Genomic DNA, 23,429 nt, shown 5'->3' on the forward strand with positions numbered 1-23,429 from the left:
ATTTTCCACAACACTGGTATTATGCTGAATAGCAGTAGTAAAAGTGAATCTGTTTTTTCCCTGATTTTAGGGGGATGGCTTTTAGTTTTTCACCTTTCAGTGTGATATTGGTTGTGGGTTTTCTAGATGCCCTTTAGTATGTTAAGAAAGTTTTTATTCTGAGTATTTCTGTCATGAAAGAGTATTGGATTTTGTCAATGCCTTTCCTGCACCCATTGAGAGGTTTATATGGTTTTGCTTCTTTGTTTTATTAATGTGGTGTATTACACTAATAAATTACCTTGTGTCAGACTACTCTTGTGTTTCTGAAATAAATTCCATCTGGTTATGATGTGTAATCTTTTAAATGTGCTGTTTGACTCAGTTTGCTAGTATCTTGTTGAGGATTTTTGGTCTGTAGTTTTTTTTTCTCCTCATGGTATCTTTGTCTGCAGCCCACTTAATTTTATATCCATAGGTAAGATGAGGAATAAACCAATTCTGTAGTTCTGCGCTTACAATAGTAGTGCCAGACCAAAAATACTATTAAAAGAAATTTTGTTTTACAGATTTTATTTGAGAGAGAGGGGAGGGAGAGAGGGATAGAAACATCAACTGGTTGCTGCTTGCAGACTGGGAATTGAACTAGAGACATTATTTCATAGGCCAATGTTTGATCTACTGAGCCACAGCAGCCAGGACACAAATTTCCAACTTTTCCAAGACATAAAATCTATGACTTACTGTTACAGAACAGAACAAGGGGGGCCTGGAACGATATACTATTATTGAAAGAAGGCCCCGGGTCCGTTATGTCCGCCGCCAGAGGAAAGACGTCTCTCAATGCCAGAGATTCGTGAAAAGGAAAGGAAATGTTTATTTAATGCTATACAGACTTAAAGTAGTGACCTAATGTCTTCATCAAAATCCCAAAGTCCTTTAAAACACCCACAAACAGACACAGTCCTTCCTTCCTTCCCCCCTTTGCCCAGTCCAGAGTACCGTATCTCAGGAAAGGAAATAGAAGTCCATGGCTCAGGCAGTCCTCTGGTTCTTCCCAGTTAGTCCTCCATCTCGACTGGGAGACCTCCCTGGGTTCCCGGCACCCTCAGCTGAGTCACCGGGATCTCTGCTAAAACCAGGTGGTGGTTCCCCTTCTAAAGCTGTGGGGATCCCTGCTCTGTCCAGGCCTCGTGGTTCTCCCTTTCAGGGCTGCGGGAGTCTCCACTCTGTCAAGGCCGCGTGGTTCTCTCCTAAAGCAGCATGGTTCTCCTCTTCAAGGCTGTGCATGACTCTCCTTCTCAGGGCTGCGCATGGTTCTCTCTTCAATGGCCGCCACATCTGGGTTTTAAATCCTCGCGGCCAATCTTCCTCTGCAGCCTCATTTCCGACTCCTCCCACACTCGGCTTCACATGCCAGAATTCATATCCTTCCAGCCAGCCAGACCGTTGGGCTGCCATCATGAGTCTGGGCAGGTGTGGCCCCATGTCCTGGAGCCAATCTTCTCCGAGCTCCCACGCAGGCGCTGTAGCTTGGGGGATCTGCCCCCAGTCACGTCTTGGTGGGGAAGTTACTTCCATTCCCCTGGCTCAGAGATGATCACAGCTATTTAACATATCTAAGCGACCAGCCAAAGGCTATAGATATGTTAAATAACCACGCCAGAGGGTAGCTGCAAGGCTGTTGCTATGCAAAACAGCTCTCAATGGTCCTGCTCCATTTGTCCCTTCCCCCAACCCACACCCTGGGTTGGGGGATGGAGACATCTTAAAATCTCCTGTACACCTTAAGTTCTGGACCCCATTTCAAATGCCCATTTGGGGTCCCCCCTCTTGGCTGCACCCTGTAACATTACTTTTGGTGATTTAAATTAGAAAGAATCTGCCTTATTATCTCTATCATAGAGAATGTTGTATACTTGGTACTGAAAAATATATATTTGGCTAGAGTTCTACCATGGCTGTTTATTAGACAGAACAGGAATTTGGCTGCTGGCAAAGAGAAAAGGCTAGGGTCCCAAGAGGGTGATGGGGTGGGAAACACAGGAACATGAAGGACACAAGCTTCCTTAACACAGAACGAAAAGGTTTTCTCGACTTCCTTTTGTTTCATTCTTGCTTTCCCAGTAGAGAAAAAAGATAGTATTTTTCATTTTTTTATTCCTCCAACAATGTATTTCTGCACATGACTATCTTTCTATTATGTTTCTTAGAAATTTAGAAACCTGTGGTTAAGACAAAAACTCACTACCTAGCTTGTACTGATAGTTCAAAGATATTTGAACACAGGACAACATCAGTTTCCAATCTTTTCTTAAAAAAAGATTTTATTTTTTAGAGGGGAATGGAGTGAGAAAGAGAAGGAGAAATCCGTTGCCTCTTGTACATACCCTGTCTGGGGACTGAACCCACAATCCATGCACCCTGACTGGCAAAGGAACCGGTGACCTTTTTGCTTTGTGGGACAAGGCCCAACTAACTGAGGTGCACCGGTCAGGGCGATTCCTAACCTTCATTCAAAATGTTACTTACCACTCTGTTAGAGAGGAGATAATGGGCAATGAGGAATAGCTCCATGGTTTATGGAGGAAGCTTGTGATAGAGTGGAGCTGGCAACAATTCTGATTGCATCTCCCTCCTTTCTGACTCTTTAGCCAAACATACTTTATCAAAATACAACCCGATGAAGGCAAGAATGCCAGGGTTTGATGAAGCTTGAGAACAGTCTGCTGCAAAGCAGAGAAACCATTTTGACCTCACCAGGAACTCCTGCTTTTCTTTCAGTTGGGGTTGTGCAGTCTCAGTCATATGCTGCAATGTACCCTGGACGTGATCAAACCAGTGTGAGAATTAAAACCACAAGTGGATAGCAAAGGGAGGTGGGAGCACACTTAATAGAAAGAAAAATGAACTGGTTATTTGGCATTCTTTCAGTTAGGTTCTTTTGCCTTGAATGTAGGTCTGGTGTGCTTTAGCAGTTTTGCAAACCTGTTCAGATTCACTAAATGATTAAAGAACCTTCAATGTCTAAATTCCTACTTGTTAGGTGAAACTGGACAGCAGTGCTGGGCTCACTGCTTAGGCTCTACATATTTAAACATGCCTAGTGACCATGAAAAGCAAGCTGTTAGAGACATCATAAGAGCCCACTATCTCTGTAATTTCAGGATTAAATAGAAGGAAGATGGGGAAGAAAGGGTGGCTGTTGCTAGCTGTGTAAACTGCAAAGCTGTCAGTGCAGGCAGCTCCCTGGTACTTCCCCAAGCTCTATCAGGATTTCCAGGAAAAGGAAACTGCCAAACTCACCTCTGTACTGACCTGTCTGCTGTGGTCTTTTTCTTTTCCTTCTTTTTCATAAAAGAAAGGTGATTTAGAAAGTTGCAGAGGTAGAAGTGAGCCATAGAAAACATGGGTTCAGGAAACAAGTTATGGCAAAAGAAGGGCCCTTGGAGCTTAGGAGAAAGATAGACAAGAACCTTGCAAGTAGAAAAAGGAGAGGTTAGGGTGTATTGGGGACAGGGGTGGGGGAAGAGAGAGAGAGAGGAAGAAGGAAACACCAATTGGTTGCCTCTGGTACGCAGCCAACTAGGGATTGAACCTGAAACATAGGTATGTGACCTGACTGGGAACTGAACCCGCAACCTTTTGGTACACGGGATTGCTTCAACCAACTGAGCCACCCAGCCAGGGCTCCTCCCCAAATTCTTATGTTGAAACTCTAATGTTTAATGTGATGGTACTAATAGGTGGAGCCTTTGGGAGATGCTTAAGTAATGAGGATGGAGCCCTTATGAACGGGATTAGTGCCTTTATAAAAGAGGACCCACAGAGATCCCTAACCCCTTTCCTCATATGAGGACACAGTCAGAAGGCATCCACTATGAACCTGAAAGCAAGTCTTCACCAAGATGACCATATTGGGGTTTTGATCTTGGACTTTCCAGCCTCCAGAACCATGAGCAATAAATTTCTGTTGTTTATTAATTACTCAGTCTGTGGTATGTTGTTTTGGCAGCTTGAATAGACTATGACATGTAGGAAACAAATCCAGACTCCTTCCGGTGATGGTAAATTAAGCTGTTGGTAAGACACAACTACATAGCCCAGGTTAAAAATGGCACAGTAGTTTAACCCCTGGAATCCAAGAGAACTGAATTGAGGTATCTATTCCTACAAGAACTAGTTGTGTTCCCTACTGTAGTTCAAAAAGATTTGTTAAGATACAACAAAGTTAGCTTTGTAATTTATCAATCATGAATGCACACATGTACATATTACACACACATGCATCTATGCACCCACATATTTGTTCCTTCTTTTGTTTTTCTGGCATGTCCAAGTTTGCAGATATCACCTTAGGGAGAACCCATTCAAATTTCAGGAAAGCCACTTATTCTAAGGACACACAAAAAATTGCTGATATTCTCACCGGAAGTGTTTTTATGTTAAAAAGTTTACAAGGTAGCAATAGAGTTCCCGGAGTTGTATTCAGAAGACTGTTCAGAAAGGCAGTATTAGTTGGCTTCACTCTATGGGGGTGCTCAGCAGCGGGTGAGTAGAGCAGGACTGGGGCCACATTTTCTTCTGGAGGAAGGAGAGCCTTATGCAGGTGAAACTTATCAGAAGCTCTTTCCACATCAAGAGTTTTTTTTAGGATCCAGTTTTATAAATAAACCTAAATAGACAAACAAACAAAAAAAAACCCCTGAAAATAAGTCAACTGACTTCAACCTGATGGGACTTCTCTAAATAGAAATATATATATTCAAAGAAAGGCATTTAGATTCATATTTGTAACTTCTACCTTTCATTTTTCAGCCAAATCGATAATCACCTTTTGACTATCTCAATACTGGAATATCTTCCCGATGTAGCCAGATCCTCTACCACTTGGTCATTTTATGGTTCACTGCCACTTCCATTAAAGACAGTCAGGGAAGTGAAAGCAAGTAAAATTACAAGTGAGCCATCTGGTACCCTTTGTGATACTGAAAGGTTTGGTAAGAAAGGAAGTATAAACCACAGCCTGAAATGAAGTTTTTAAATTTATGTATTCAAATTATTCATAATTTTCTTCCTTCTTCTCTCATCTATTATTTCAGCAAACAACTGATGCTTAGGGCAAAAAAACCCCTGAATTCTTAACACACAAAAAGCATTAACCATAAAGGAAAAGAATTTAATTAATGTGACTACATTAACATTAAAAACTTTTATTCATAAAAAAGATAATTCTTAAAGAAAATAAAAGACAACTTATATAAACTGAAAGAAGATATGTACAGTGTATGTATCCAATAAAAAGATTAGTTTAATATAATATAAAATAATTATAGATAATTATACACCAACCTACCTGGTTCCCTTACCAAGGGCAGCCAATATTAATGTGTGTGGCTTTCCTAGAATAGCTTATGCAATACAAATATCTACAGATATGTTCACTTCCCTCCCACTTCTTTATTTTTCATTTTGAAATAATTTCAAGCTTATAAAAAACCTGTGAAACTACTACAAAGAACTGTTTGCTCCTAAACCATTGGAGAGTAATTTGCCAAAATCTGTACAAAATGACAATATAAAGTTACTCAACACATTATTTGCAAAAGCAAAAGACTGGGAAAACCCACACGTCCAACACCTCGCACACCTAGAACTTGCCACACCTTGCCACACCTGGAACTCGCTTCTCCGACAGGGAGAAACCTGCCTCTCATGACTGCCAGCTCATACTGATGCCACCTACTCTCTGTGGGCTCTACACCCATGCCACTGTCTGTGTAGCAGCCTTGCTTACCCTGCTTGGGCTCTGACACCCTGAGCTGGGCCACGCACCCATGTGGACACCCTTGGTGCTCCACTCAGGCTCCGACATGGTGCTGGGCCGAGGCAGCCACCTCTCCCTTTGGCCTCTCCTTCACCCTGTGCCTACCAAGCCTGACTGCATAACCACTGAATAAATTATTCAGGAAGAAAGAAAGGGGTGAAAGGGAAAGAAGAAGAAAAGGGGAAGAGAATGAGAAGAACCTCTTTACTTTTTCTACACTAATGATAATATCTGCATATTGTATTTTTCATTCAATGTACAGGTCCAGCAGAAGTAACGCCTACTTGAGTGTGGTTGGTAGGGGAATAATATGGGTGTAATATTTTATAGTTTTAATTTGAACATTTCACCTAAAATGTCACATGGTGTGCTTGAGTGTGATGTTGTTATGTTACAGAATTACATGCTTATGATTTTGTAATAAAAAGGGGGAGTTATTTGTGCTGGACCCTGTATTTCAATGAGGGCTCCATATTATGCATGAAGAGTTTCCTTACTCTTATTTATGGCACCACAACATTCCACAGTGCTTTTTATGGAACGCATAATACAGTCTACGGATAAACTGTAGTTTTTTTAACCTGTCTCCTACCTATGGATATCTGTGTTTTGCCAATCTTTTGTTATTCCACATAATGTTGCCTGAGTGACACAATCACCAGGGCACCAGAACAGCCACATGCACTGTAATTTTGCACCTGTGGGATGAAGTCCTGGAAATGGGCCAAAGGGTACATGACTTGGTAATTTTGATCAATAACGTCAAATAGCTCCCTACTGGCATGTATAAGGAATATTTTTATTCTTAACTTATTCTTTGAATGACAGGGAATTAAACACTTCTGGGCATGTGTGACTTATAAAACCAAACCAAAACAAACAAACAAAAACCACCACCACCACCATAAGACCTAGAAAAACCCAAACAAAATAACAAAATCCAAATACCCCAAAGCAAAAAAACAAAACAACAACAACAACAAAAGACACCAAACTAAAACTAAACTAAACCAAACCAAAATAAAGGGAGTGGCAGCTTCTTACTTGTTGCCTCTGAGTACAGGGTAGTCTCATCAACACTCCGAACATCACAGGAAATAAACAGTTTTCTTCCTTCAGTTTTATCAAGTTGGCTATTGATCACAACAACAGAACAAAGGGGGACAGGTCTGCAGAAGAAAAAACAAGGGAAAAAAATCAGTTTTTATCAGATTTATGTAACATTGAGGCATGATCAAGTGCATGACAAGGGGTGGCAACTTATAATACTTGGGTTCAGAAAGAGCTGATTGTCCTAAATGAAATATTCCTTAACAATGCTGACCCCAGCAGCCACTCACATCCTTTTCCTCCCAAGCACCACTGCTTTGAGGTGGCTCCAGGGTATCCAGTCCCTGACTGCCCTGCTGGGTTAGGTTCAGAGGATCCTCAGGGATTCCAGCTTTGTGATGGAATCACACAGGCTGTCCCAGCTGCTGATCCCACGCAGTCTGAAGGGAGCTAAAATCCCTTAAAGAAATAAAAAGAGGACCATGGGATAGTCCTAGTCAGCTTCTCTCCTTTTCCCTGTCATAATCAAAATTTGTCACCCAATCCCTCTAGAGTAACTTTCACTAGAAAGACACTTAATAACAACAAATTGCTGGTAACAGCTGTCCAACAGAACTTTATGTGATGACAGAAATGTTACATATCTAAGCTGTCCAATATGGGAGCCACAGGTGACTGAGCATTCAAAATGTGGCTATTGTGAATGAAAAATTGAATCTTTAAATTTATTTAATTTTAATTAATTTATATTTAAATTCAAACAGCAATATGTGACTGGGGGCTACAGTCACCTTTGTGAATCCTGGAGGACACTACTATAAAGAAAAAGACCTTCCTGCCTTGGCTGGGTAACTCAGTTGATTAGAGCGCTGTATACCAGGGTTGTGGGTTTGGTACCTGGTCAGGGCGCATATAAGTATCAACTAATAAATACATAAATAAGTGGAATAACACATTGATGTTTCTTTATCTCTTTCTTAAATCAATAAATTTTAAAAGAGATATTCCTTTAAAGGTGAAATTATAGCTGGCAGAACAACATAGAACAGGGAGATGTGTTTTGTGCTCCCATAGTACCTCCATGTGGATGAAGGAGCTACTCCAGGTGGAAAGGAAGTTATCACTGTGATTAACCTTTGCTCACTCTTCCCTCCCATTTGCTTTTCCGGAACCTCTTGATGGAACAACCCAGCTTTTGAAAAGACTTCTTGGGCCATTTCAAGATTTGCTAAGACCCAAGGGACATTGGGTCTTAGCAAATCCCCCTTTTCTACTAACATTGTTTCCTTCCTTTCTCCATGTCTTACCCCTCACCTCATTCTGTAATCACACACACTGACAATCTAATCTCCCTTATCTGGGGAATGACCCCCCATTCTTAACCCATATAGACTGACTAGAGTTGACAGCTAACTCCCATCACCCCAGTACACAGTGAATGGTTGTGGGGGTTGGGCAAAGGCCAAAATGGTCAGTCCTGGAACTTGCACTGGAACCCTTGTGACTGGGTTCTTTATCTGCTGAGGCTGGTACAACACCAGCCTGCCTGGTGACCATTGTGGCACTACATTAGGAAGGGTACTTGGGGATAAAGCAGACCCAGAGGAAAGTGCAGCTGAGACACTAATGGCATCATTGAACACCTGCATCCAGCCACACCTGTCTTCTCAACCACACAGGCCAACAGGTTCCCTTCTTTCCTTAAGCTAGTGTGAGTTAAGAGTTCTATCTCTTGTATTGGAAAGAGTCCTTAATTAATGAGAGGCTAAGAGAAAGGATCTCAGAAAATACAAATGAATATAACCACTATATTTATGAAGTATAATTTTGTAAATGCAAGTAATATTTAGGCACAGATTAGTTTGGTTGGCATAGGAAACAGGCTTCAAATAATTTTCCTTAATTTAACTCTACTACATAACTTACTAAGACAATATTAGAGGCAGAAAAGAGGTGAGAGATAAAAAGGAAAATTTAAAAATAAAAGAGAAAAAACATATATATACACAACAGAGAGTCTTAACAAATCCAAAAGATGGCTTTTTGAAAGACTAATAATCTCTGTCAAGAGAGATCAAGAAAAACAAGAGCATAAATAAATACCCTTAAGACCAAAAAGTCACAACTACAGATTTAACTGAGATAACAAAATGAGAATACTATGAATAACTTCATGTCAATAAATTTTAAAATTCAGATGAAGTGAAAAAACATGCAGATATATATGATATCAAAATTGAAAAAAAGAAATACTAGGAAGTCTGAATAGTTGAATAAAGAAGATATTGAGGCCCTAAGAGAATAGGGAAAGGTCCCTGGTCTCTGAATCATTTCAGGGGAAGTCCCTCACTGACCAGAATACCACCCAAGACTAAATATAAACAAAAAGAGTCTACTGACTTAAGTAAGTAAAATGCTGGTACTATTAATAGTAGCTAGTGTTTCCCTAACTGATTTACTATACGTTTTTAAACAAATTCCCTTATTTTTGACTTCTAATTTAATGTGGCAATAGAACTTAGTTGTAAGATTCTGATTCTTTAAAATTATTGAGATTTGATTTATGGACCACTACATGATCAATTTTTGCAAATGCTCCATGTGTACCTGGGAAGAAAGTGTATTTTCCAATTACTGGATATAGGGTTCTATATCTGTCCAATAAATTATACTTGTTATTTCGTGGTGTTTAAATTTTCTCTTTTCTAATTTTTTTGGTCTGTTTCTCTATTATTAACTGAGAACAGTGTGTTGAAATCTTCCACTATGAAAGTGAATTAGTCAGTCAATTTCTCCCTGGATTCTACTAGTTTTATTTATATACTTTGAAGTTATTTGCTAGGTACATACTGATTTGGAATTGTTACTGTCTGCTATTAAACTGAATCTTTTATTATGAAGTAGCTGTCTCTATCCCTAATATAACTTTTTAAACAACTAATTATATTTTCTTCTGATATTCTAGCCCTCTTCTCGTTCGCTTTTTCCTGGCATATTTTCTTCCTTTTGTCTAATATAAATAGTTTATTGCTTCTCACATTTTATAATCTTTTTCAAAATAAATTTTATAATCTCTTCCTTTGAAATAACAGTTTGGTCCATTTATTATGTTTAATGCAATTACTGATTTATTTAGATATTTCTTTTATTTGGCATTCCATTTGACTCACTTTTTTCTCTTTCTTGCATTTTTAAAAATGGAATTTTATTTTATTTACCTTGCTTTTACTTTTCCACTAGTTTAGGCTTTAGTTATACATTCATTTCTCTCCACTGAAAAATACAAAGATGTTGAACATTAATTATGTTCACCCTCTCTCAAACTACAAGCTATTTTTGTTCAATATTTTAGCTGTCCTTTTTTTACTTCCAAGAATTTAGACACTATTATTACTTATATTAGTAATATTACTTATATTACTATTATTACTTATAGTAGACTGTTTAGAGTTACATTGTCTACATGTTTACTCATGTATTTGCTCACTATTCTGTCTTTTCATCCTTCTGCCTGGTGGGATTACTTTCCTTCTTTCTGTGGTACATTCTTTAGAAATTCCCTAAGTATGGTCCTGTTGTTTGTAAACTTTCTCCATTTTGTTGAAACAAAAATGTGTTTATTTTTCCTTAATTTTTAAACTTTAGTTTTTCTGAAAGCATGATTCTGAGGCAGGATAGTAAGAAGCTGGGCAAATTTCTGGGTAAGTGGAATGGGGAAACTGAGACAAAATAATTAAACAAAGCCAAACAATTATGAACAACTCACAGTCAACTAGTGAATCACGAGACCTCATTTTCCCTAACCAAGGACACCTGAGAGCAAATGGTTTATACCTCTCCTCCCTAACCAGAGAATAAATAGCTTAAATCATCCTGTTTGGGGAGATAGAGAACAGAGACTCAATTAATGCCATTTATGCCAGCCATATCCAAGGACTTATAAAGGCAGGGGAACAAAAACCAAAAGCCCAATTAGAGCTGGAATGATCCAACATAAAAGTGAAACAGTAAAGCAGACTAAAACCAAACTTCCCTACCTGTTAATTTATTATGCACCAGGCATATTAAAAACGCACCTGGCCCGGGCCAGTGTGGCTCAGCTGGTTGGAGCAGCATCCTATAACCAAAAGTTTGCTGGTTCAATTCCTGGTCAGGGGGTATATGATCCCCAGTGCAGGTGCATAAGGGAGGCAACTACTCAATGTTTCTCTCTAAAAGCAATGAAAAAATGTCCTTGGGTAAGGATAAACAAAACAACAAAAAACAGCACCTGAAAAGCTGATGAATATTCTGCTGAAACCCTCCCCTATGAAGAGAGACAAAACCCTGAAGACAGAATACCAGCATGGGCTCTCTCTTGAGCACAACTTTGCCCCTTCTCGGGCATGAACTTTTTACTGCCTCCTAACCTCTATGGGTCCCCATGAGACTTGCAACCAGGGGAGCAGCAGGCAGTGGCAGCTTGTCCCAGGCCTACCCCTGGTCCTGTCTGCAAAGGCTCCCCTTTCCTATGACTTTCCAGTGAGCTAAAAGCAGTCCCACCTTGGTTCACTTCTTTCATATAATGTTTATAGGGAGCCAAGGCAGAGCACCACCTGAGCTCTCCCCTGTTGCTTCTTCTACCCTAAATCCTTCCTTTGTTTGACTGTCCCCAGCTTTAATAAGCACATTCTCAAAATCACTTGGACTTGAACTGTGAAATCTTTCCTGCGTGAAGTCAAGAGCCCATACACTACAGGCCAGCTTGAGGCAGACCTGATCCAGGCCAGGTCCCTGTCTGTTGATAATTCTAGGTTATATGTTTCCTTCAGGACTCTTAAGATATGTAATTATCTTCTGGCTTCCACTATTGCTACTGAGAAGCTAGCTGCCAGTGTGATGGTGCCCTCCTGCTTCTAAGAAACAAGATTGCTCTGAGTACCGTTTTATCTCTGACTGTTTTAAGATTTCTTTGCTTTCTGTATTCTTTAATTTCTTTGTAATATATCTAGATATGAACTTATTTTGATTTATCTTGGCTTGATTATGCTGTGCTTTCTATATCTGCAGGCTCATGTTTTTCTTTAGTTCAAGAATATATTCATTTATTATCTCTCCAAATACTGGATATCCCTTCCATTCTCTCCACCCTCTTCTTCTAGAACTCTGAATAGAGCACATTTGAACTTTTCATTTGTCCTCTAGACCTTAACCTCTATGTTATATTTTTCATCTCTTTTTTATTTTATGCTGGATTCAGGGTAATTTCTTCAGTTCTCTATTTCTGTTCACTTTCAGCAGGTTTAAAGCCTTTTAACCTATCCACTGAGGGGTGCTTGTCTTTAAACAATTACATTTTCATTTCTAAAAGTTTTAGGTTCTGTGGCCAATCTGGTCAATATTTTTTTATAGTTCTTTATTGCTTTCTCTTTTTGTGATTTCATCTTTTCTTTTATGTTGTGTGTCTGATTATCATGATATATAAGTCCTGATCAGTTATTCATGGTTTCTGCTGATTCTTACTTATTGTGGTTTATTTCTTTGTGAATTTGACACAAGGTCTAGTTGTCATGAAAGGGGAATGTCCTTTGGAATTTCTTGTCTGCCATGTTGCATGAAGAAGTCTAATCCAGAGCTTCCCAACCAATATGCCATGAATGGGTCATAGAAATGCTGAGATATTTTTTTTCACCTGGCTAGCTACCACTAATAATTAGCTGCTTTGTCTATTTATCCTAATGTGCCAAGCACAAGGAAATAAATCAACATACTAAAGGCCATATATGAAAAGCCCACAGCTAACATCACCACACGCAATGGGGAAAGACTGAAAGCTTTTCCTCTAAGATGAGGAATACAGCAAGTATGCCCACTTTCACTTCTTCTATTTAACTTATTACTATAAATCCTAGCCAGAGCAATTAGGCAAGAAAAAAGAAAGGCATCCAAATTGAAGAAGTAGTAGTACATTATCTCTGTTCACAGATGACACGATTTTATATGTAGAAAACCCCAAAGCTTCCACAAAAAACTGTCAGAACTAGTAAATAAATTCAGCAAAGTTGCAGGATATAATATCAACACACAAAAACCAGTTGCATTTATATACACTAATAACAAACAATCTGAAAAGGAAATTAAAAAATGATTTCATTTGCAACAGCTCAAAAATAAATACATAGGAATAAACAAGGAGGCCCAAAACTTGTACACTGAAAATCACAAAACATTGCTAAAAAAATTTAAAAAGATACAAATAAGTGGAAAGACATCCTGCATTTATGAACTAAAAGTTAATACTGTTAAGATGTCAATACTAACCAAAGTGATCTATAGCAGTCAGGTCATCCTGCCTATCATGAGAACACACAGAACAATCTACTATTTTTTCTGATCATTAGCATTATTCTCCATTAATAGGAATCAGGGATGTTTGTAGTTATTCCCTGCCCTGGCATATATGTGCCTTGTTGTTGCTAGAAGTAAAAGTAATGATAACAACAACAATAGCAAGCTGCTAACAGAGTATTTAACATGAGTTACTGAGTATGTTATGTGGCCAGATATTGTTCCAGGTGTTTACATGGATCGATTCATTTACTATTCACCATGAGAAGTGCTGGGAAATTTATGGTCCCCAGGACAAGATTTTCCTATGACTTATCCTATGACTGGTGTGTAAGAAATATGAAGTCTCTTTCCAGTTCCCTTGTCTGATATAGGGGCAATTCTGAGGCATACATTTCACTCCAGAGTTCCAGGTATGATCAGGCTGAAGCTCGCCCTTGCAGGACTTTGAGAGCTCAACCTTGGCTGGCTTCTTCCCCTTTCCTGTCCTGCTTCTCCCACTGCTCTGCTAGTTTCCTCTGGGAGCACTTCCTTAATAATTACTTGCACACAAATCTTTGTCTCAGGGTCTACTGCTGGGGAACCTGACCTGTGACACCTAAGAAAGAGAAAATACTCATGAATTTACCTATTATTATTATTATTTTCACGAATTTACCTTTTAAAATTGATGTTGAGATTGGCAGTCATGACAAGTCCCTCAGCTTTCATTGCAGACATACCAACAGTAGCATCAATCATGGTTGCAACAGCACCTCCATGAAGGAATCTAGTTGCAACAGGAGGGAAAGAAAAGTTTTTGAATAGTGTGAAAAGAGAGAAACATTATCCAAGCATGTCCATATATTGTAATTTGCTTATGTCTATGTTCAGTGTACTAAATGTCAAATATCCATGCCCCCAACTTTAATAGCATAGTATTTGTAATAAAACAGAACTTAATGGTAGTCAGATCACAAACAAGCAAAAAGCTAAAAATATCACTTAGAAAATTTATACTTTTAGTAAACTATACATGTCATTGTTTAAAAATTTAGGAAATGCAGATAAACAGAAGGAAAAGAAAAATAAATAGAAATTATAAGGTCATCTAGTGACAAACCACTGTTAACATGTCAATGATACTGTCTCAAATTATACTCTACTGCCTTATGTCCTATGCTTCTGTGACCATAATTTATTATAAACACCTTTTCAGGTCAATAAATATATCTACATTAATATTTTAATACCTTCATTCTATGAATACATGGGGATACTGCAAGATAAAAATCTTTTAGACCCACATTTCCAGGCTATCATTCTTACCCAGGCATTCCTTGCAGGTGAGGGCCTCCTTGAAACAAGCAAACTGTCCTTTTCTCAACATCATTATAGAACATCACATATTCAAAGCCCAGGCCATCCTTAAAGGTTTCGGTGAAGATCTGGGCCTGTGACAGTTGTTCTTTGTCTACAAGTTTTGCAGTTGTAGGCAAACGACCTGGGTGGTCACATGAGAAACAGATATGAGAAAGATGCCGTGACAGAGCTATAAACATCTGTGCCCTGCTAGAATAACAGGTCAATAAATGACTGATTACAATGTTAACCAGTTATAAAACTAAAGGGAGCACTGACTGGTGTGGCTCAGTTGATTGGGCATTGTCCCACAAAGCAAAAGTGTGCTGGTTCGATTCCTGGTCAGGGAGCATTACTTGGGTTGTGGGTTTGGTCTTCGGTTGGGGTGTGTAGAAGGCAGTTGGTTGATGTTTCTCACAATGATGTTTCTCTCCCTCTCTTTCTCCCTCCCTTCCTCCCTCTCTAAAAATAAATAAAATCTTTAAAAAAACTGAAGAGAATGGGAGGGTATCAAAGAAACAGAATATAAGATCTTTGCCCTTATGGAATTAACAGCCTAACTGGGGACATAGTAAATTTAAATGAAATAATAACAAAGAACTTTCTTATACATGGCAAACATGTATGTTTCTCATACATGGCAAATATTTATGGTACATAAATGCTGAGGATATACTGGATAAAATGCTAAGGTGTACATTGAAGTCCTTGGAATAAATGTGGTTTAAATGAGATTTAAAGCCCTAGGTAGTGTGGCTCAGTGGACTGAGCACTGGGCTGTGAAGCATGGGGTCGCAGGTTCGATTCCTGGTCAGGGCACATGCCTGGGTTGCCAGCCTGGTCCCCAGCGGGGGGTGTGTGAGAGGCAACCACACATTGGTGTTTCTTTCTCCCTCCCTTCCCTTCTCTCTAAAAATAAATAAATAAATAAAATCTTTTAAAAATAAATGAGATTTAAAGAAAATGAATAATGTAACAGTAGGGAAGTTTTCTTGCAGAAATGAGTTTAGCCTGAGCAGAAGAGAGTTATCATAGTGGAACAGAAACCAGTTTAGTCCAGCCTACTATTCCATGTGATTATGACTCTTAAGTTCCCAGACTTGGGGTTAGAACCATTAGGGTTCATCAAATCAAATTAGTGAGTTATAATCAAGCTTTAAAAAGAAACAGAATGCTTCACATATATCCTGGGGAAGTAGTAATGCACTTGTTTGTATACAATTTTTCAATTAGACAACTGTGCACAAGTTGTACATATTAGGTTGTGAGTTAAAATGCAGGTCACTTCAAAATAAAGACTGAAAACTATTGCTCTAAACAAAAGGCATATTTGTCCTTTCATATCTACTTCAAGATTTCACTCCCCGAACTCTTAGTTTTTTTCACAGCTCATTATGATTTGCTATGCATAACATTATCTAAGTTTCTTTTATAATGCTACCGAATTAACGTTTACTGACTTGGAAAAAGATATGAGATGAGAAGATCTGGGAGAAGGTCAGGCAGGGTGACTTTTACTTAGGCCATGAGCATCCTGGGGGGTGGGCACCCTGTCTTTTAGAATTTGTATGCTCAGCAACTGGAATAAATATGTACTCTATATTCTCTAGCAGCTGTTGAGAAGATGAATGATTTAGAGGTTCAATGAAACTTAAAACTGAGCTCCAGTATCATGGTATAGTAAAAAGAACCTTGTCCTGGGAATCGGGCCTACAACTTGCTCATTTCTTCACGCTTTATCCACACAGTGGGGAGATAAACCTAAATGACTTCTAAGATCTCTTCCAACTCCGACATTCTGGAATTTCAGGGTAAGATAAGCACTGCACCTTTTAATTTTTACTTAGGAGTCCAAAACTTACGGTCTAGATTATCAAACCTTGGGGTTATCTCATAAAAATGAAAAAAAAAAATAAAGATGGTGGAATCAGTTTGTTAGAAATGCAGAATCTTAGGCTCTATCCCTGACCTACTGAAGCATGACCTAAATTTTAACAAAGTTCCCAGGCATTTCATATTTGTATTTAAATCTGAGAGGCACTGGTATTTTAAAACACGGGATAGCACTGAAGGAAGCAGAGGAGTAACATGATAGGCCTGCATTTTGAATTACTCTGCCAGCTGGATGAAAGGAGGGATTTGTGGGGCATCAGAAAGATGAATGAGAATACCACTGAAACACTATAAAATCACAGTCACCCAAGTTATCTGCTAGGTGGGATTGTTTTCTCCAGCAATGCTCAGCTATATGAGGACCTGAGCAAAAAAAGAGATGGCAGATGGTTACATTCATCCAGGGCCCCAGGACTGGGGTTTTCCTAAAAAGTAGACGAGAGAAGTTAAGACAGAAGGGGGCAAAGGGAAGGAACAATGAGAAAGTAGAGGACTCAATGAACTGAAGGTTTTAATGAGGTCAAAGAACTGTTTCTGTGGTGCCCTTGAACAAGTAAGTGAGAAGGAAAGTCATCAGAAAACAGGATGTCTAAATGTGTGGATTTGGAGGTTGTGCACTTTCTGAAGATGATAAGGCTCAAGATGTCCAAGATGTCCTTGGGGGTGTGTAGCTGGGCTGGGTGAAAACGTTCACAGTTGATGGGGAAACAAATGAACTGAAGAGTCATGGTGTAGATGCTGGAGTTGCTGAGGATGGTGAATGGAATTGGGTAGAGAGGAAATGGTTAACAAGTTGCTGAAATACTCAACATATGAGGGAGAAGTTGGTAGATGACAGCAAGGAGGGGAGGAAGAGGAGGGTGATAAGCACAGATGATATAAACCTCAAAGGAATGGGGCTTTTCTCAAAGAAAGGGGAAGTAGTGGTTTGAAAGCAAGTGTGGATAAAGAAGAGGACCTCAAATTCTTCCCTATTCTGAGAGGGTCAATTTTCAGGCATGGGAAGTTGAATAGGTTGGATGAGGGGATGAGCAGAACCATGTGGGAACAAAACCCTGGAAAATAGTGACATTTAGGGAGCAGGTAGAGAGAAAGAGGGAAGATTGGTCAGAGAGGTTATGAAAACCAAGAAAAAAAGTTTCAAGGTGAATGAAATGAACAGCTAGGGTTGAAAAATGTCCACCAAATTTGGCACTTAGGTCACTAGTGGCTTAAGTGAAGACATTTCTGTACAGCTGTTAGGGTAGAAGCCAGACTGCCCTGGGTTAAGGACATTTAAGTAATTGTGTGACATGGTAAATAGTGAGAATGGAATTAGTAATACAGATTACTATTTTTTCTGCTTCATTTGCAAAATAGAGTAATTCTTATTTCTATCCATTGGAGGTTGTACTTGTATAAAGAAACTTATAAACTCTATTTTTTCTTGGTTAAGGTAGTTTTTTTTTTTTTTTTGGATTTTACTTACTTATTTTTAGAGACAGGGGAAGGAGGGAGCCAGAAAGGGAGAAAGAGAGTGAAGAGAAACACTGATGCAAGAGAGGAACATTATATGCACTCTGACCAGGACTGAATCTGCAACCCAGGAATGTGCTCTGACCAGGAATTGAACCAGCAACCTTTCGCTTTGGAACAATGCCCAACCAACTGGGCCACATTGGTCAGGGCTTGGTTAAAGTAGTTTCATTTTTGTTTCATTCATTCCTTCAGCAAATATTGAAATATGGTACCATGAAGAAACAAAGGTAAGGAAAGGTAAAATAACTTGTCTAGAGTCATACAGCTTTAAATTGTGGAACCAGAATTTGAACACACATACTACATTTCAACCATTAAATTAGGAAGTTGCCAGCTTTTGGATGGCCTTTAAAGCCACAAAAATGAATGAGATTACTAATGGAGTATTGAGAAGACTAAGGCCTGAGACATGGAGCACCTTGACGTTAACAGTGTGAGGATAAGGAGGCATCAGCCAAAGCAGGTGAAAAGGAGGGACCAGTGAAATGGGAAAATGCAGTGTCCTGGAAGCCAAGTTCGAGGAGAAGGGAGTCAACTTTGCCAAAAGATGAGAGAGGTCATTAGTTAGCAACATGAAGGTTACTGGTGCCCTTGGCAGGAGTAGTTTTGATGAAGTGGTAGGAGTGAGAGTCTGATTGGAGTGGGTTTAACAGAGACTGGGAAGAGAGAAATGTGGTTGTGGTACATCTGCATGTTGATGAGAGATATCTCAGAAAAGGGACATCCTTAAGTAGGCCAAAGGGATGGAATGAGGTGCACAACTGGAAGGCTTAGCCTCTCCTAAGAGCATGGACAGTGCACTCAAAACAGGAAAAAGCAGAGCATTAGGACAGCTCCAGGGAGGAGGTTAAATGAGGCAGTGGGAGACTGGAAGTTCTATTCTGACTGCTTTTATTTTTTCTCTCACTGAAATAGGAGGCAAGACCAACTAAGAGTGAGGCTTGAGGAAAAGGCAGAAAATAGCCTAGGAGAGCAGCTGAGGGAATAGATGAGGGAAAAAAGAAGTACGACTGTCAGCCAACATTAAGGGTTTACTTCAGTTCATTCTTTATAAAACCATCACAATTTCCAAACCATATCTTTCTTAAAGATATGTTTGGATTAAAATATAACAAGTAAATTAGGAAATATCTGCATAAGCTTCATGAGGTCAGGGACCCTATTTGTGTAACTCAGGCCTGTTTCAGGAATACACTCGGCATAGCACAGATGCCCAACAGTTGCTAAACCAATAAATACTAGATGTTGCAAATAAAAAATCAAAAAGGTCTTTATAGGCTGAGTCTAAAAATGAAGAGATAGGCCTGACTGGTGTGGCTCATTGGGATGGGTGTTGTCCTGCAAAGCCAAGGTCGCTGGCTCGACTGCCAGCCAGGGCACAGCCTGGGTTGTGGTCCAGCTCTCTGATTGGGGACGTGCGAGAGGCAACCGATCAATGTTTCTCTCCCTCTCTTTCTCCCTCTCTTCCCCACTCTCTAAAAATAAATAAAATCTTTAAAAAAATAAAAACAAAGAGAGATATATATATTCTTCAGTTCAGCTCAGTAAGTTAGCCATGTAAATACAGAAGAAGGGAAACAAATAATTCAAATGAAAGACACAGGGTATTAGTTGACTGTCAGTCAGTGTGACATGGCTACTTACCAAGTACTAATGTCTTATTCTGCATGGGAAGATCATAATTTGAGTTCAAGCTTAATTCTGGGAAGTAGACACTAGGGATTTTGAGAAACAAAACATGTGCTGGGAAAAGCAACCAGGAATGTAAAGAAGACTGAAATACCCTCTGGGAGAAATGCCTGAAAATAACAGCGAAGACTGGCACAGAAATGAGAACTGGCAGGTGCACAGAGTGAGATGCATGTACCTAATTCCTACATGTAAAGGATCCCAAGGAAAGGATTACATTCACTCAGTGTGTTCCTAGATGGTAGAACTCAACATACAGGTGAAGGTCACAAGAGATTACAGCTCAATATAGTCTATGGAAGAAATCACTAATAATTAGAGCTGTCCAAAATGGAACAAGCCTCTTTGTCCCAAGTACCATGATTGGAGAGGTTCAGGTTAGGTCTGGATGCCTGGCTGACTGTAAGGGTTAATGTAGAAAGCAAGAGAAGACAGAAAAAGTTATATTATAGTAGTGGTTCCCAACCTTTCATTCTGAGGGAGCCCAGTGTCCTCTCTTCAATAGCAGTGGCTTAATAAGGACACTCCTGGACCATGAGGTTGCTCACCTCATTGTTTTCTTCATATCTATGCCCCAGTACCTAGCACAATGTCTGCTACTCAGTAGGTGCTCAATAAACATTTGTGTAAGGAATAAGGCTAGTAATTCTCAAGGGAGAAAAGGAGGAAGTAGTAGTGGAGACTTCAGAATTCCCTTTAAGTGATTCTGATGGTCCCCTTGCATCCCCAGAATAAATAATCTTCTAGTTCTCAATGTTCAGATTCTGTTTATTTATTTATCCTGATTTGATTTATCTAATTATTTCAATACCTATGTACACTTGAAAAATCCTTTAAATAGTGGTTCCTAACATTTGTAGGTCATGAAGTCCTTTGAGAATCTCATGAAAGCCACTGTTCTCTCCCTAAAAAAATAAACATTCTTTGGGGGAGGGAAGACCATTACTTTCTGATTTTATCTGAATGCTGTACTTCCTGCATTCTCATAAGGAAAGATACTACAAGTCTTTGTTTTAAATGCAATCTAATTTAAGAGCCTAATTAGGCACTATAGCATCCTCTAAAATTATTGGTATTATCATCTTCACTTAAAGAGAAATAAAACCAAAAATGAGTACAGTAAGACTGGCTTTTCAGTGTAAAGATAAAGCTGGTTTAAAGAATTTTCCATTTCTAGTCAGTTGTTAACATCAACACAAAAATCAGTGGTTCCCAAATTCCAGGACCCACCTGCACCCAAATCATCCGGAAGGTTGTTAAAAATAGATTCTCAGACTCTATACCAAAGGATCGAGGTGATTCAAATCAAGAGAAACACTGACAAACAACAGTTTAACTCTTCAATGAGTGAAAAACTGATAAGCCAATGCAGGCTTGGAAGCAAAATTTTCCAAGTTTTTCAATGTGCCCCTTTTAAAACATGACAGTTGGCTTGACTGTGGTCTTTACTCCTCCCAGACCCAAGAAAAGAGATAAAAAAAGCAATGGGAAGGAGTTACTCATTTTTCCATGGGTATCTCCCATGCATACGTGAAATATACATGTTAATAAACTTCTGCCTCTTTTTCTGGTTAATCTTTTTTATTTTTATTTATTTTAAAAAAAACCATTTTAGCCTCTCACATGGCCCCCACTGGGGACCTGGCCTGCAACCCAGGCATGTGCCCTGACTGGGAATCAAACTGGCGACCTTTTGGTTTGCAGCCCGTGCTCAATCCACTGAGCTGTCAGCCAGGGCTAATCTGTCTTTCTTTTAAAAAATATTTTACTTATTTATTTTTTAGGGAGGGGAAAGGGAGAGAAACATCAGTGTGTGGTTATCTCTCACATCCCCACCAAAGGGTAGCTGGCCCACAAACCAGGCATGTGCCCTGACTTGGAATTGAAGCTCTGACCCTTCGGTTCGCAGTCTGGCACTCAATTCACTAAGTCACACCAGCCAAGGCTAACCTGTCCTTTATTACAGGAGTCTCAGCCAAGAACTAAGAACAGTAGAAGGAAAATCATTTTTCCTACCCTATAGTGTCTGGCAACTCATGTGGGACCTGCTGGGACATTCCATTTGCTCCAGAGCCTGCAAATGGGATGGGTTCTGGAAAAATGGGCAGAACTTGGCAAAGGGTTAAGAATTTACCAAAGTTTACTTTCTTGTCCAACAAAGTAGGTTGAGAGAGAAATGTAAAAATTTTATGCTGTTCCTTCCTTTGCAAATTCAGCTTAGCAGGAGAAAAACAACTGTAAGAATTAGTTCTTTAAATTAGGTTGATGAATTAGCTTTCAGGTACCCACAATTATCAATCCTTTCCCTCCCAGGGATAGTTATTGCTTTCCTGTTCATCTTGTTTTGAGTTCTGGGAACTTGGCTTGAATTTCTGTCTGCTGGGGCATGCAGGTTGTCAGTTCTTATGTGCAGTGTCTCAACTGTCAGGTTGGGGCCCCCAAAATATGGCTGGACAGAAATGTGGGTTGCACCCCATTTGTGGCTATCACCCTACCAACTGTTGCCAGTGCTTGGTGTGTGTGGGGGTGTTGTCTAAGTCTTTTTTCTTTTGGCTACTTTTGGGAGTGGTTCTGGATCTTGAGAGGGTTGCATCAAATTTTATACCCTTTTTGGGCACTTCTCTTGTGTCTCCATTAAGCCATAAATGGCTTGTTTTGGCTTTTAGTCATTGGTGTGAAAAGAAAAGGGAAACAAAAATTTAAGAAGGAGTTCAATACTGGCAGGAAAGTTTACTGTTTGTCCAGCTGGAACTTTGTAAGATATTTGAAAGAATTTTTGTTATAGGAGATCTATAGTCATAGGTGGCCAAATTGGAGGCTGATATTCAGAGCCTAATACGATTCTTTTTCTTTTAAAATCCTCCCCAAAGGCGTATTTATTGGTTTTAGAGAGAGGGGAACTGGGAGGAAGTGGGGGGAGAGAGAGACAGACAGACAGACATTGACTGGTTGCCTCTCATACACACCCTGCTGGAAACTGAACCCACAACCTTTTGGTATATGGGATGATGCTCCAACAAACTGAGCCACCTGGCTAAGGCAGGACTATTTTTTATTGGGTTGGCCAAAAAGTTCATTTAGTTTTTTCCATACGATGGCTCTGCTAGTGCTTAGTTAACTTTATTCAAAACAATTGTTAGATTGCATTGTAACAGCTGTCATATCAGCATGCATTTAAAAACAACAAAACTGGTGAATTTCTGTGCAGCCATTTTAATATTGAAGATGGAAGACAATATGCCAACATTTTTGATGTATTATGTTTTATTTCAAGGAAGGTAAAAACACAACTGAAATGCAAAAAAGATTTGTTCAGTGTATGAAGAAGGTGCTGTGACTGATTGTGTCAAAAATGATTTGTGAAGTTTCTTGGTACTATTGACATTTTGGTCAAATAATTCTTTGCTGTGGGTCTGTCTTATGCATTGGAAGATGTTTGGAAGCACCCTTGGCCTCTACCCATTAGAAGTCAATAGCCAGAGACAGCCAACATACACAAAATATCCAAATCAATAGTAATTGGTGAAAATGAAAAACATATCTTTTATTACACGGAAAAAAAATATGGACTTTTTGGCCAATCTGATGAAAGCCTTCTCTGTTCTTTATTTCTGATCTCATTCCTCCCATGGAAACTCCTTAGTCAACTGAAACCCCTTTCTCAAAACACTGCTGACTCTAGGCTCCACCAATTTCGTCCACCTCCTTCTTGTTAGCACAATTTTGCTGAGGATAATTTGGAACTTCATTGGCTTCTTTGGGAGAGTTATGAGCTACCCAAACTGGGTCCTCTAAGACCTCTTCT

General features: G+C 39.3%; 1 protein-coding gene across 5 annotated transcripts in view; it reads right to left on the reverse strand.

Annotated features, from left to right (window-relative positions):
* Positions 1-23,429, reverse strand: part of THEM4 (thioesterase superfamily member 4) — a 66,230-nt gene that overhangs the window by 14,427 nt on the left and 28,374 nt on the right. For 3 of the 5 annotated variants that reach the window (XM_045816382.1, XM_045816381.1, XM_045816383.1), the window contains exons 3-6: positions 14,492-14,666; positions 13,842-13,952; positions 6,851-6,975; positions 4,211-4,654 (exon numbers count right to left, since the gene is read on the reverse strand). In XM_045816382.1, the coding sequence (XP_045672338.1) occupies positions 4,617-4,654; positions 6,851-6,975; positions 13,842-13,952; positions 14,492-14,666 (449 nt within the window). In that variant the 3' untranslated portion in view covers positions 4,211-4,616. Of the gene's footprint in view, positions 1-1,719; positions 4,057-4,210; positions 4,655-6,850; positions 6,976-13,841; positions 13,953-14,491; positions 14,667-23,429 lie in introns of those variants that run through there. The other 2 variants (XR_006783138.1, XR_006783139.1) reach the window with 2 other exon arrangements.

Source organism: Phyllostomus hastatus, unplaced genomic scaffold, assembly GCF_019186645.2.
Source record: "Phyllostomus hastatus isolate PE091 unplaced genomic scaffold, TTU_PhHast_1.1 phas_scaffold_216, whole genome shotgun sequence".
Taxonomy (NCBI): Eukaryota; Metazoa; Chordata; class Mammalia; order Chiroptera; family Phyllostomidae; genus Phyllostomus; species Phyllostomus hastatus.